The 14,248-nt window shown below is 34.9% G+C and overlaps 1 protein-coding gene across 1 annotated transcript in view; it reads right to left on the reverse strand.

The window, feature by feature from the left end:
- Nucleotides 1-4,815: 4,815 nt before the first annotated feature.
- LOC134857595 (sialate:O-sulfotransferase 1-like) overlaps nt 4,816-14,248 on the reverse strand; it is an 82,910-nt gene continuing 73,477 nt past the window's right edge. The window contains exons 3-4 of the mRNA XM_063873745.1: nt 5,753-5,861; nt 4,816-5,333 (exon numbers count right to left, since the gene is read on the reverse strand). Coding sequence (XP_063729815.1) covers nt 4,910-5,333; nt 5,753-5,861 — 533 coding nt within the window. The 3' untranslated portion in view covers nt 4,816-4,909. The remainder of the gene's footprint in view (nt 5,334-5,752; nt 5,862-14,248) is intronic.

Below are 14,248 nucleotides of genomic sequence, written 5' to 3' on the forward strand. Positions count from 1 at the left end.
GCCGTCCGCTCCTCCCTTTAAATGTGCCCCTGGATACTATGATAGGCCGGTCCTTTGACAGGTCGCTTGAGGCTGAGACACTTAGAGCAATCTTATTGTTTAATAAATAAAAATTCTCCATTCAGAAAATTGTCTCAGTATGTTTTAATTTTCGAAATATTTTCTGGTTTCCTCAACTCTTATTACCTCTCCGCACACCATTTTAAGGTGAAAATTTTAAACAAATTGTCAAAGTTGGGTTTTTTTTTTTACAAATCTCAATTATGATTGTAAAGCGTGCACTAAGTTGAAACAATTTCTTTGCTGGATATAAATCTTATTTCATTTTCAATTTTTCATCTGGATATTTTCTAAAACACATTATGCGAGTTTTTTCCATTTAAAAAATTATACACAACTTAATTTTCAAATTATTACATGCGAAATACACATGGTGCCAGTCAATCAAATGATCTTGTAACAGTAGAAAAGCATGAGAACTTAGACGGACCTTAATATAAAAAAAGTACTCGACTCAACTCTCATAGTTGTACTTTTACCAAATCCAAAAGTTTAAGTTGGTCCAAAAGTATAAGTTGAGATTTTGCGGTTTATCCAGAAGTTGATGCATGAGATTTCTACTTTCACAATTATTCTAAAATTTTTCTTGGCTTGAAATGGGTCTTGGGGAGCTCAAATAATTCGATTAAAAATGTCTAAACTTTTTAACCCAATAATCTCACTGGGAAACAATTTTATAAACAGTTATAAACTCAGTGAAAATTTCTTTCTCAATTCGAAATTTTTTTAAACCGCATCATTTTACAAATATATATATATATATTGGATGAATGTGTTTGATTGTGAGTTGCTGGCATCTTTTTAATCATTTTGCTATGAAGTTTCTCGCTGAAAAACCATTTGTCTCAATCACCGAAAAATATCTCCCCGAGCATATACAGTCTGAAAATTTTTCTTACATTGGGAAAAAGACTGCTCGTTTTGATTTTTAAAAAGATTTTTTTGAAACATGCTTTTCCACAGGCTGTGCAAAGTACAATCTGATGTAATAAGCGTCTAGCAACGTGTTAAAAGTTTCACATAGCTTGCCTTAAATCAAATTGCAACCATTTCTGAGCCTGATTAAAGCGCCGCTCACGCTTAAATAGAACAAATAAAACCAAGGGCGGGCTTAGAAGGGGCGGGGGCTAGAGGCGCAGGCGCAGGCGCAGGCGCAGGCGCAGGCGCAGGCGCAGGCGCAGGCGCAGGAGCAGGCGCTCACACCCCCCCCCCCCCCCATGGATTTGATCCTATGCCGACCCAAAGATTCCCCTCTTTGTACTATTTTGAGATATTCATGTGTGGCTGACTGGCCCTATAATTTTCTAAAGGCGCCTTCGGCGCCATTATACTTTTTTGATGGGGAGCGCGTGCCGAAAATACGCAATTTTTTGGTTGAAGTTTTCCAAAAATTCCTAAAAATTTTTTTGGCCTGTTTTTCCAAAATAGGTTCTTTAGGGTCTTCAAAATAGGTTCTGACTCCATACGGTCTTTAGAGTGCTTTGGAATAGCTCAAAAAAATAATTTTGGTGGACACTTAAAAAAGGTCGACAAAACTTTTGAAAACTTTTGAAAATCCGCCCCCTTGAGAAACTCCTAGATCCGCCCCTGAATAGATTGCAAACTAGCGCACATTATTTATCCCAATTTAGATTAGAGTCGTCGAATCGTCAAATTCAAATCTAAATAGTTTTGGAAAATATTCCGCACTTTCTTTGAACGTCAGAGCAACAATTAGTTGCTAATGGAATTCTCAGTCGATATTTTTTTCAGTTATTTTTTTTCGTTGAGAGCTCAAGTCAGAGCTCGTTGATCGGTAAATTTTAGTCAAATCAAAAAGACTGCGTGTAGCATAGGAGAGAACTGAATGTTCTGACTTACTCTTTAGGCGTGACGACCAATTTACTTAAGTAGCAAAAAAATTAATCTTCCCTTACCTTAATTTATTAATTGCCGCTTACGCTTTATAGAGCGCAATACAGCGGTCGTTAGTCCAAAATAGGTCAAGTATCGGTTGTCAAATCCCTCCAGTTTGTGCAAAAACTAATCACAGGCAAAATACGCCATGAATATAAGTGCGGACTTGTATAAAAATTGCTTTCTTAAATAATCACTATGCTTCAGCTGGTATAAAAAATGGCGTCAACAGTTGCTCGTTATCATTTTACCCATACAGCTTATACTTACAGTTGTAAAAACAAGTGCTTGTAATAGGGACCTAGATTTGTTAGACCAGCTCCGGTGCTTTTGCCTTATGGTCTGGCGTTCGAACCTCGGCACATCAAGGACTTTTTCGTCGGTTTTAACGGAGTATCATGGTAGTTGCAAATGTTGTTCGATGTTATTTCAGGGGGGAATATATGAAAGCATTTTTTTCGGCTCAACTGGTGTCTGTTCAAAGATCGTCCGCTTTGTTCACGCTGTGTAAATTCATTTGCTGCTAATTTAAAATTCAAATGTCCTGTTGGCATGGTTGCCTAGACTTTTAGTGCCTGTTCACCTCTGTGCCTGCATAGTACCTTTGTCTCTTTTCGCTTTACTGCTCTGTCTGCAGCCTTGAAAAAAAAGACTGTGGCGGGAAAATTTGACCCATATTTTTGATTTTTTTGTTTTCTCAAAATCTACCCTCACAAAATTGGATTTTTTCTTTCAATGATTAAAACAAATTTGAAAAACTTGCTTGCATAATTGGCTACAATCAAATTTTTCTGCTAAAAAGTTATGGCCATCTGTATCGTCAAATTTTCGATTTTTTTTACGATTTCTTTGAGTTATCTAGAAAATTACAATCCCATTTATGAGATTTTGAGTTCATTACAAGAACAAGAACAAGTTGTCAGATTTTTATTTGCAAATACTCAAGTTTCTTTGACACAACAAGTTTTGGCCCTCGGAAAATTCAAAATTTACCTTTGGGTTTAGTAAGAAAAAACAGGTTGCGGGATTCTCTTCTGCAAAAACAGCAAATAATAATAACAATAATAAAACTATGATTCTCGGAAGTGTCTGATATCATATCTGATATCATAGGTTTGTTGAATCAAAACAACAGCTTGTTGAAAGCCTGCATAAAGAAAATTTTTAGAAAAGTTTATGATGCCCCTGAGCTGAGTAGATTACTTTGCTATCTAACTAAAGATCAAGCCAGGGGCTGATTTAGAATATTCTCGTGGGTTGATTTTCCAATTTTACGCAGTTCGTGTCGCATCAGAATGACAAATTCAAAAATAACAAATATGTACCTCCAGCTTTAGCTGGGCCCTATTTGTATTTTATCGAAATGTACAAAAGTTTTGATTAACATTGTTTTTTTTTCATTATTTTTTATTTATTTCGGCTTATTTTCTTCATGTTTGTGTTGTGTCGCCTCTGTGAAAAATTTGCAGTTGACTTGCTCTTTATTTCAAAATTTGTATTTTAAAAAATAAATAATAATAAGTTTGTTTTCAAGCTAAGCGCGCTACAAAAATTTATAAAACAATATAGTTCAACTTTCGAAGAGCACCAGCTTAAACGGACACTGAATAATATCCAGCCTGAATATTATCCAGCCATGTCAGCTGTTTACAAATTAAGCAGATGATGCGATCAATTTAACGCGTGCTGAGTGCTTGACGGTTCCGATACCGTAACTGCTTACAAAAACGTGGAGGTCTTCGTTGCGAAGCGCCCCTACCGCCAAGGCCATACTAATATAATCAAATTAATGAATCGCATTCTGTTCTATTTGATTTTTTCATCGGCAAAAATTTTTCGGCAGTAATAATTTATTGACAGTTTTAGACTAATCTGATTGGTTTAAAATTACTAACGACTTGAATACCTTTTTGACGCATATAGTGTGCACGCTTATAACTTGCTGTTTTGAATTTTTAAAATCTTGATGACCACCAATTAAACTTACCCTAGGTCAATGGTCTCACTTAGCGTTTCAGCTTTTCTATTTTTCCTAAACTCTAAAGCATTTTCACCAATTTAAAGAAAACATTGTCTATCGCAATTTTTTACTGACTTGAAAATATGTTGATCTGTACACTTGAAAATTTCTTTTACCCATTTGTCTAGTAGGAGGTCTAAAGCAGGATGATTGTTTTCATCGTTATTATGTTAGCATCGAGTTTTTACAAGCTTGTACAATTTTTACAGATACTTTAAAAACTTTGAAAATCTTTAGAAACAACTTTTGAGATTCCCCTGAGCTGAGTAAATCACTTAGCTGTCTAAAATATGAGATCAGACCATCAGGGCGGATCTAGAATATTCTGGAGCGTGAGGGGAGAATTTTCTCTCGAGGGGTTGGGTGAGCAAGTTGCTTTTCAGAAATCACCTAAAAAGTGAAACCCTTTTCAGTGGTTTCCGAAAAACACTGAAACCACAATTTTCTTCTTAGCAGCAAAGTAATTTTTTTTCTATAAAAAAATGCTCTCTCGTTAATGGCGCAAATGGATGTAAAATTTTACCAAAGAGGGAAGTTTTTCGCAAAAGTTTGGCAACCAGAATTGACGAGGGTGCATTACGAGGCCAAACTGTGCATTTGTGAATTTTGAGCATATTCCGCAACCAGGACGCTCCCTTTGTTCTTTTGTTCTTTCATTTTCTTTGATAGTTCCGATAAAATTTCAACAGTTTAGACAAAATTTGAATAGTGTTTAACGACTTGTCTCTGGAATCCAGAAACATGCACACACAAAATTGTGCGCCTGTCTATAGTGCACAGTTTGGCCTCGTAATGAGTGAAATATAAAGAAAAGAGGCCAAAACTGTTTGTAAAGAAAAATTTCAAAACAGTGTATGATTAACACAGTGCGTCCAAAATCCACATTTACCCCCTAAAGCAGCATTGCTGTTTATTTTCCCAAAAATTCCGCCCCTAAGCAGGGTAATCTTGCGGCCTCAAATAGTGAAGCTTGATCATTCTTAACTTCTTGTCAAAATCATCCAAAATGTTGTATGCACTGGTTCTGTTGATGAGATTCAAGGCTTCCTCGCCCAAATCAACTTTTTGCTGTCGTTTTCCTGTATTTGAGTTAGCGTCTAACACAGCACAAAAAGATCTCTGCCATACAGTAGCGTCATTGTCCAATTCGAGGAAATGTGCAATTCTCAGAAGCTGCAAATGTAGATTTTCCATCAAATCTTCGTAAGAAATGATCAACATTGGCTTCCCGTATTCTGTAAGTTTTATCGTTCTTTCGGTCTGAGATTTTAAAATGGAATCAAACTGCCCTTTGAATTGATTTTCACGGCCACTAACTTCCAGAAAATGATCTTTCGATGTGAACGCCCTGGCTGACCTTCATACATAAGAAATACTTATCATACAATTTCTTGCCGCAAAGGTGCTTACGATAAAACTCCATATTTGAAATCTATGGCAGAAGTGCTTATCGTAAAAGTTCAATGAATACAATGTATCTGATTTGCATTTGCTTACATCGCTACATAAAGTATTTTTCAAAACAAAAATTACGAAATTGAGTTCTACTTAAAGTTCTGTGTGAAAATAAATGCGTTTTCTTAAATGGCAAATCTCATAGTGCACTGCATCTCTAAGATTATTGCCACAGCAGTGGATTTTTATTTGAGAAAATCTTTGGTTTGCTACGTTCTGAGAAATAACACAGAAATAAAAAACTATATGCACGTACTGAAATTATATAGAAAATACGACAAAACTTTTTACAGAAATTGTATGATAAGAAGTTTTAAATACGCGGGAGCATTCATTATCTTCACTCGTGACCGGGCAAATTGAGCCAAGGAGCTTCGCAAAGGATTTCTAGTTAACACAATGATCTTTTCCAGGGAAGAAATGAACGGGTCTAAAACATAATCAACAAATCATTTGAGATGGAAAAAACGTATCGCAATACGAAACTTTTTTTTTCATTCCAGTAGTGCATAATATGGCGCCGACATATACTGAACTTGAGCCAAAACTTTTTGTTCCGATCATTTGAAAAGTGTGGAGGAACTTTGTGTTCGGGTTTGTTTAGTTGTTTTGTTTTCAACGCAAAATCAGGTAACCACAAGTAGTTAATGGTATGGGTCGTGTGAAATGTCATATTAAAGCCCTGACAGCTGTGATTCGAACATCAAAAAATTTTCAAAAAATTGTCCCAGTATTGAGAAAATCAGGTTGAAAAGTTTTAATTTTCAGTCCTATTTCGAGCGAATAAAGCGAGCGAGCAGGCTTAATATTTTACGATAGCCCAATTTAAAGCTTCAAAACTTTTAGCGTCTTTTGGAATAAAAAAAATTCGACTGTCGAACATACCTAAGCTCTAGCTTTCCTTTCAGATCCTTTCATCACACCACTCAGAAAAAAACGGCACTAATGAAAAAAAATGTTGTTTTTTAAGACTATTGTCGGAAAATTATGTGCTACTTGCTATCCTTATTGGTTTCTTTAATTAGTCTTTCAAAAATTAATCCCTATTGTCCCGACTTTCGATACGAAAGTAACGGAATATTTGTGCTCGGGGCGGGTTTTTTTTTTCAAACAAACTTTGACTATTTTAGCCGGAAAATTTTAATATCATTCAAAAGGTATTGTTGTTCTGAGCTTAAATTTGAAAAGATATTTCACCCATGATCATTTTTCATAAAGTTATGGGGGTTTAAAGATTGCCATCTTGGCCAATTTGGGACAATTAACGAGCGATATATTTCGCGCTCTTAAGGCGTAAGCGGAGATTTAATCCGTCTTAGAAATCGTTCCAAATTGGTAAATTGGTTGAAAGAAGCTTATTTGCCATAATTGGTTTGTTACAAGGAGCGAAATCTATCCTTTTGTACTTTATATGGCGTGTGGGGGAATGATTTTCATTTTAAAAAAATCAAATTTTAGAAGAAAAATTTTTTTTTTAAAATTAATTAACATTTTTAATGTTCCTACTGCTCCATAAACTTTAAAAGGCAGTCGGAACATTCAGGGCTTCGCCCTGATACGAGCAGTCTTGTTGTGTTTTAAGCTCGCGTAACAACCAAAATCCTTGCTGTTATGACTTTTGAAGAAAGTGAGGATTACGTATGCTAGGAGTGGTGTTTTTTTTTCGTTCTCTTTCGGGGACCGAGCTCTGGATCTACGTGTTCACAGAAAATTTGCGCTCATCGCTACACTAACACTTAACGATCGCAGCGAACTGATCCAAACTAATGCTGGTTTTATGTTTGATGCTGTAAGTAAAAGGTGCTTTATTTACGCGTGGCGTTTTATCCAGCACTACAACATTTTTCCAAATTAAATTGAGTTGTAAACTAGATAAATGTCCAGATATGACTAAGTTGGCAATACAAAATTGGTGTGTAATTCTACAGCCAGCCTCAGGTCTTGACCCAAAAAAAAGTTCTCCCCCAGAGTTGTCTGAAGTTTAAAGGGAATTTCGATGTCCCCGATAGTCTGTAGCGCAAATCCAAAGTCTCCGCAGCTCTCAATTACGACGTTTGGCATGTTTGCTACGCACTTATCTAAAACGCTATTCGTTATGTTTTGATAATTAGATCGTAGATGTTCTTGCTTGGGAAGAGCTCATTCCTTTACGTTTTGCTAGGAACTACAATAACATGAACAATTCTGATTTTTCCTCCTCCAAAAAAGTTTCTTGAATTCCCCAACAAATTTTAACAGCTGTACACGTTAACGCTCAAGCTTTGTTTCCCCTTTCAAACTTGATCGGATTAAATTAAAATTGTAAAATTGGAAAATTGCTGACTTGTATGGAGTATAAATGAGACATATATGGAGTACCTCACCAGACGAATAAGGCAATTAAATACATGCGAGATGTTTTAAATCATGAATGTGTCTTACAGCAGAAAATCGATTTAAGGGTGAATGCCAAACAGACAGGTCGTGCTCAAAGCAACATTTTATTTGGAATTTGATCTTTGGTGTTGAGATTTACACTAGCCTAGCTTCAAGTCTATTTAAAGTTCACATGATTCACTTCATCTTAATCGATTTTGGTTTGATTTCTCATTTTGTCTGTAGAGATGCCCTTAGCAAAGGAGACCACGGGTAATAAATTTCAGTTTTTAGCGTACACTTCATAAATTTCTGGCCACATGATGCGGCCCTCAAAAGGAAAAGCTTTTCGGGGTTAGTGCATTCTGGGAACGACCTATACAAAAACCACTGGTAAAGTGGGAAAAAAGGAACAGCATGTCATTTTAGCCATCATCAGTAAAACTCGTTTTGATCTGGAAGATCTGCAAGAAAAAATGACAAAACTCGCAGTCCCCGAGCAACCTATTTATAAACAGTAACATGCACACCCGAACAATCAGCAATTAGATAACAGAGAGTGCAACGCTTAGTGTTGATTTACAAATGGGAAAATGAATGCTCACGTATTAAAGCCATAGGATATTCAAATAACGGAACAAAGGGTTTTAACCCTCTGACTGTATAATATGCTGAAAATACGTTCAAAACCTTTCGAAAAACAGGGAATTTGACATATTTACGCTGTTTTCTAGAAAACAGGGGTGGAATGCGTCATATGAAATATTCCGTACATGTCTTTGGATCTTAGAACAATTTTGCGAAGTAGGCACACCGGAGGGTTTTTAATTACGAGATATGTTCACATTTAATCTCGCAACTACGGATATGCAAAATGGTTTCCTAAAGAAACGTTAGACCCCTTACCACGTATAGAATTTGCGATCAATTAGGAAATGATGGGAAAGAAATAGCAAAAACTCTAAGTACTAACACCCAAATTCTAAGAAACTCTTTCCAGGAATCACAAGAAACTTCCCATGTTGATAATAAGAGGGAGACCGAGCACCCGAAACAAGAAGATCAACGATCACGATCAGACAAAAACAACAATGTTACGATCAGAGGTTTGATCTGGAAGATCTTATGCAAGCAAAACTGGCGCAACTCGCATCTGACTGTGGAATATGCTGAAGAAACATTCAAATCCCATTGGAAAAACAAACATTTCGACATATTCACGCTGTTTTTAAAAAATTTGGCGCGGATTGAGTCATAATAAAAATTCCGTACAACTTTTTGGAACTTGGAACAATTTTGCGAAGAGGGCTTATCGGAGGACATTTAAATACGAGATTTGTTCACACTCAATCTCGCAACTTCGGATATGCAAAAGGGTTTTCTTACAAAAGCGTTAGACCCTTACCACGTATACGGCATTATTCCATTAGAAAATGATGGAAAAGAATTGGCATTTCTTCAAAACACTAACAGCCAAAATCTAGAAAAATCCATGCAGAAAGCACAAAAAAATTCCTATGTTGATGATAATAGGGAGACTGATCAACCCGAGACAGTAGCAACAATGATCACGATCAGAGATTACAAATTTGTGCGGAGAATATAGACTACAATGTGACCGCACGCATAAAGAAACTTGCTCTGCAATAGGAAAGTTTTGTAGCAGCTGCGGAGCAATAATCAGTTACCTCAAATTTGTCGATCGAAAAAACACTGGAGAATAAACGGCAGTCTACAAATTAAATAGTAGACCAGCGATCCTTATCGACAATGGCAACCGGGGCTCGGATACCGAAGTTTTATCCTGTGTTTTTGACATGATGAAACCGTTGCCGATCTACAATTGTACGCGCATTCTTCTTTAGAAGATAAAAAATGTTGCATTTTATCCAATGAATCAGACCAACAAAAATTGGGTTTCAAACAAGGATTTAATTCATGGGGCGCATGATTGGAATTACAATCGGGGACCTAGAATTTTTATTCATAGCAACTAATGTGAGTGTGGCCACTATATCTAACCATGAAGCCATTAAAACCTATTGGACATAGATCGTGGACCTAAGCCTACAATCGGCCGGTTGGCAAGCAACGATCGTAGAAACCTCTTTAGCAGATTGTGGTTTAAAAGTGAATCTAGCTAAAAAATTCAATGGGTTGCTTACATGGCTAAGATTGGCAACTAACTTCTTCATTCACAGCTACGCATGAAAAATGGTAAGCGCATCACAATCAACTTGCAAGAGAAATCACAAAAAATTAGACAGCCCAGAAAACATAAACACATAAAAAACTTTATAGATGTCCGAATAAAAGTTTCGTTTAGCTATTATTATTATAGTTGAAGGTGTATTATCTAAACAATTTGCACTAGATTTTACAGTTTAGAACAAAGCCACACAAAAAAATGTTTACCAGATGCCTAAAATTACCATACTAATGTTTTGCCAACAATTTACCCGATCGAATAAGCCGACACTCTGTTTTTCCAAGTTCGGACTGAAATAAGCAATCTCACAGCAACCATTAGATTTTACAATCAAATCCCGTACTAATTTAAGCAAAGTGGGGGAAACGCTACCAGGCTTTTCGGCTTTACCAATTCTAGGTGGCTTTTTACGGATTGACCGACAAGGCGGCTAGGTTTCAACAGGCGCTAGATAAGATTTTATCAGGGCTTCAGGGTACGTACTGTTTCTTAGATGATATCCGAATAGTCACTAAAGGCGATCGTGGAAAACACGTAGAAATCGTGGAACACGTGGAGAGCAGAGAATCTTGTCTTCAAAAACTAGATTTCCATCAATTTTTTCCTGATTTTAGCGAAATGCCGAACTATGAAAAGGAACATAGAGTGACTAAGATTCAACATTAATAGAGAAGGGTCAAAACCACTCATTAGAAAAATTGGCGCGATAGCAAAGCTACCCGTACCAAAAAGCAGGAAACAACTGCGATCATCCATTCGGTCCATATAACACTTGGTAAAATTTCTACCAGGCTCAGCACAGGATGCTCTAGGATCACGACCGCTGCTGAAAACGGATGAAAAAAGTGTATGGAGCAAAAAACATATTGAAAATTTTGAGTTGCTTGAAACCAAATGAGGCTAGTTCTTTTACAAAAACCTTATAACCAAACAAAAGAAACGGTCGTTGTTCGCGACGCATCACACGACGGACTAGTTTGCGCACTGGAACAAAAAGCGGGAACAGGATAGATTGTCACTTCATAGGCATCAAAGTATTCCAACAATTGTGATAAAAAACTCAAGGCACGAGCTGAGCTGTAGTCTTGTTAATGGAGCATTTCACTTGCTTTTTACTGCAAAAATTTCACAGTGGTAACAGATCATATGACGCTTCTCAATACACTGAAACCACATCGGAGTATTAAAACGAATCAATCAAGTTAAACCAGATTGATTATTGTTCCGAATTTCGATACGAAAGTAACGGAATATGTGTGCTCGGGGTGGGTTTTTTTTTCTTCAGACAAATTTCGACTTTTTAACTAGAAGTATTTGATAAGAAATTGTAACAAAAGTAGTGGATAATTATAAAACATCGATTAATTGGTTCATTTTGCCAAGCAATCATTTTATAAGATTCCTAAATTAGTGTTTTTGGTTGAGATCATAGAGTAGTGCATTTTCAAGCAGATAAAGGGTGGCTGATGCTTCGAAAATAAAGATTTTTTACTGGTTTTGATAACTGACGATGACAAAAGATGAAAACTTAGATAATTTTATTGGATCTTTAACATTTCAAGAAATTATACCAAAATTTGCACTGGAAATTCACTTTTAAATTAATTCAAAATTTCCGGACAAACAAATAAGAATTTAATTTTCTAGGATTTTTGCTTTAGTTTAGGTTATAAGTAATAGATTAAGAAAAAATACATTATAAAAACAGTCAAGTTCGGTAATTTTGTGTGTAAGGCATCAGAGTTTTTGTTAATGTTGATAACGTAAGTATAAATACATTAAAATTCAGATGTTTTATGGATACTTTTTTTTCGAAGTCAGCACTCCGAGATCGTTCCGTTAATTGTTACATTTTCCCATTAACGTATATATATTATTGGTTGAACTCAAGCTTAAATTGTTCTTATGGAAGATAATAGATGAAGCATAAAGCAAAAAACCGCTGTTAAAATCTACATTTATTTAATTTTGTTTGAAAAATATACAAAATTTTAGTTTTTCTAAAAGTCTTTTAGAGAAAGTAGAAAGAGTTTTGCTAAAATTTTTTAACCTAGCTGATAACTTTAGCAGAATTTGATGTACATTCTCTCCATTTATATGATCTTTAACATGAAACAAATCAAAAAGTTGTTCTGTGAAATTCTTATTTTTGCTCTTGTTTGCCACAATATTCTTTCAATTGGAAAGTTAGGAAGAATTCTAGATTTATTTTGAATTAGGCTTGCTTAAGGTTTATATTAAAAAGTTTTCAATTGATGCAGTTTTGTGTCTATGTATCTTTTCCGAGTTAAATTTCATAAAGCGTTCTTTTGGTGAATTTAGAGAAAAAACAGAAAGTCAGAACTAAGTTTCATTGCGTAATTCTATAAAAGAACTGCCATAAAAATTTTCCGATAAAAACCAATTGGTTTGCTCTTATAACGTTCACAATTTTTTTTGTAAAAATACACCTATAAATTCATTTTCTTTATGTATTATGCATTTTATTATGAACGCTTTGAATGGTTTCTTTCCTCTCTCAATTAGCCGGTTTGTAGAAAGTTTTGGCAAAATCAATTTAAAAAAAAGACTTTACGAGTACTTTGCAAGTATTTGATTGTAATTGGTAAAAAACTGTATTTCGGCATTCAAGATCCTTACTCAATGAAAGAAAATTTATCTGCAAAACGTACGCTTGCACAAAATACAAAGCAAAATTCAGACATTTGAGGCTTACCACCAATTTCAACTCTACCAGCAAATTGTTCGTTCAATTGACACTATGTTCCCTCTAAACTCGCTGGTGCTGTCTGAATTGTTATGCAAAGTCAATTCAATAACGACACACTACAAAAAGCAGAATGTAGAAATCAACTTAGGAAATAAGACTTTTTAGAAAAAATCATGATAAATTATGTTGACGAAGCAAAATAGAGATCATGAACAGTTATGAAGAAGTTTTAGCTGAAATCAAACAACTTTCTATTAAGCTTATGTTTAGTTTTTAACAAGATCGGTTCGGTATCAGTCGGTTCGGTATCAAGATCGGTTTGTCCAACATATGATAAGTAAAAAGTCTGTTGAGTTTGAGAAAAAACTGTTTTTCAAGCAAAATTTAAAGAATTTTGTCAAATAAGAGATCTAGTTTTTGAAAAGTTTGTCTAAAACTTCGTCCAACATTTGCCGTTTTTAAATAGTTCAATAAATGTGATAAAAACTTGTATTAAAAATTGTATTTGGTCAACCTAGCAAAAGTTTTGAAATTCTTCAGAAATTGCATTGATTTTATTCCTTGACAAAAAACAAGGAAAAGTCAAATCATGAACTGTTTTTTGCATAAAATTTCATTTATTATTGCTATCAACAATCAATGGAGAGGTTTTTCTTCAGTAAGTTTGTTTTTCCTTTATCTTGACAACAAAAATTGTAAAAATTTCATATGAAAGGTTTTAAGTGAAAACAAAGATAGATATTGAGTATTAACACTTTTACTACTTGTTCAAAAGTATGGTAATTTTCACGATTCATCCGATAATTCGAAAGTTTCAGCATGGGTTCAATGGTCTGAGCGTTGTTTTTAGTATTCACAACACTATGAAACACGCAACTTGGCTTAAATTAGATCACATTTTATCGTATTTTTTCCAACAAAAAATGAAGAAAAATCTCATATTTTCAATCAAAGTTTCAAGTAATTGTCGTAACATGATACCAATTAATCAACAATTTGGCTTTTCTTTCTTTTCACATAATATAGCATTGGTTTTTTGTGATTAGATGAAAAGCAATTACAAAAATTAGCCAAAACTTGCAAAAAATTTTCAAAATCAATTAGATGTTCTCAAAAAAACGTGAGATTTTTGCAAAAACTTAAGATTTTTTTCAAAAAAACTTGAAATTTTTGCACAAAAATTTACCATCTGAAACTTACCAAGTGATACTCATTATAGGACGTTGAGAAATCTATTCCCCATCTTAATACATAGGGCTTTTAATATTTCCCTTTGGAAACTTACACTTTGATGTATCGGTAAATCGGGCGCCAAAATTTTTATTTCTCGAAACTTACCATCTTACCATCTGAAACTCTGAAACCTATAACTAATTTTATTACATTGGAAAATCTACGCCCACGTACGTAATACACCAATGATATTTAACAATTAGGTAACGCGCGCCGAAATTTTCGCGAAAGAAACTAGAAATTTCCACAAAAAATCCAAAAAAAAAATACCATTTTTCTTACCATTCTCTTACATCACTCAAACCATGAA

Source organism: Symsagittifera roscoffensis, chromosome 1, assembly GCF_963678635.1.
Source record: "Symsagittifera roscoffensis chromosome 1, txSymRosc1.1, whole genome shotgun sequence".
Lineage (NCBI taxonomy): Eukaryota > Metazoa > Xenacoelomorpha > Acoela > Convolutidae > Symsagittifera > Symsagittifera roscoffensis.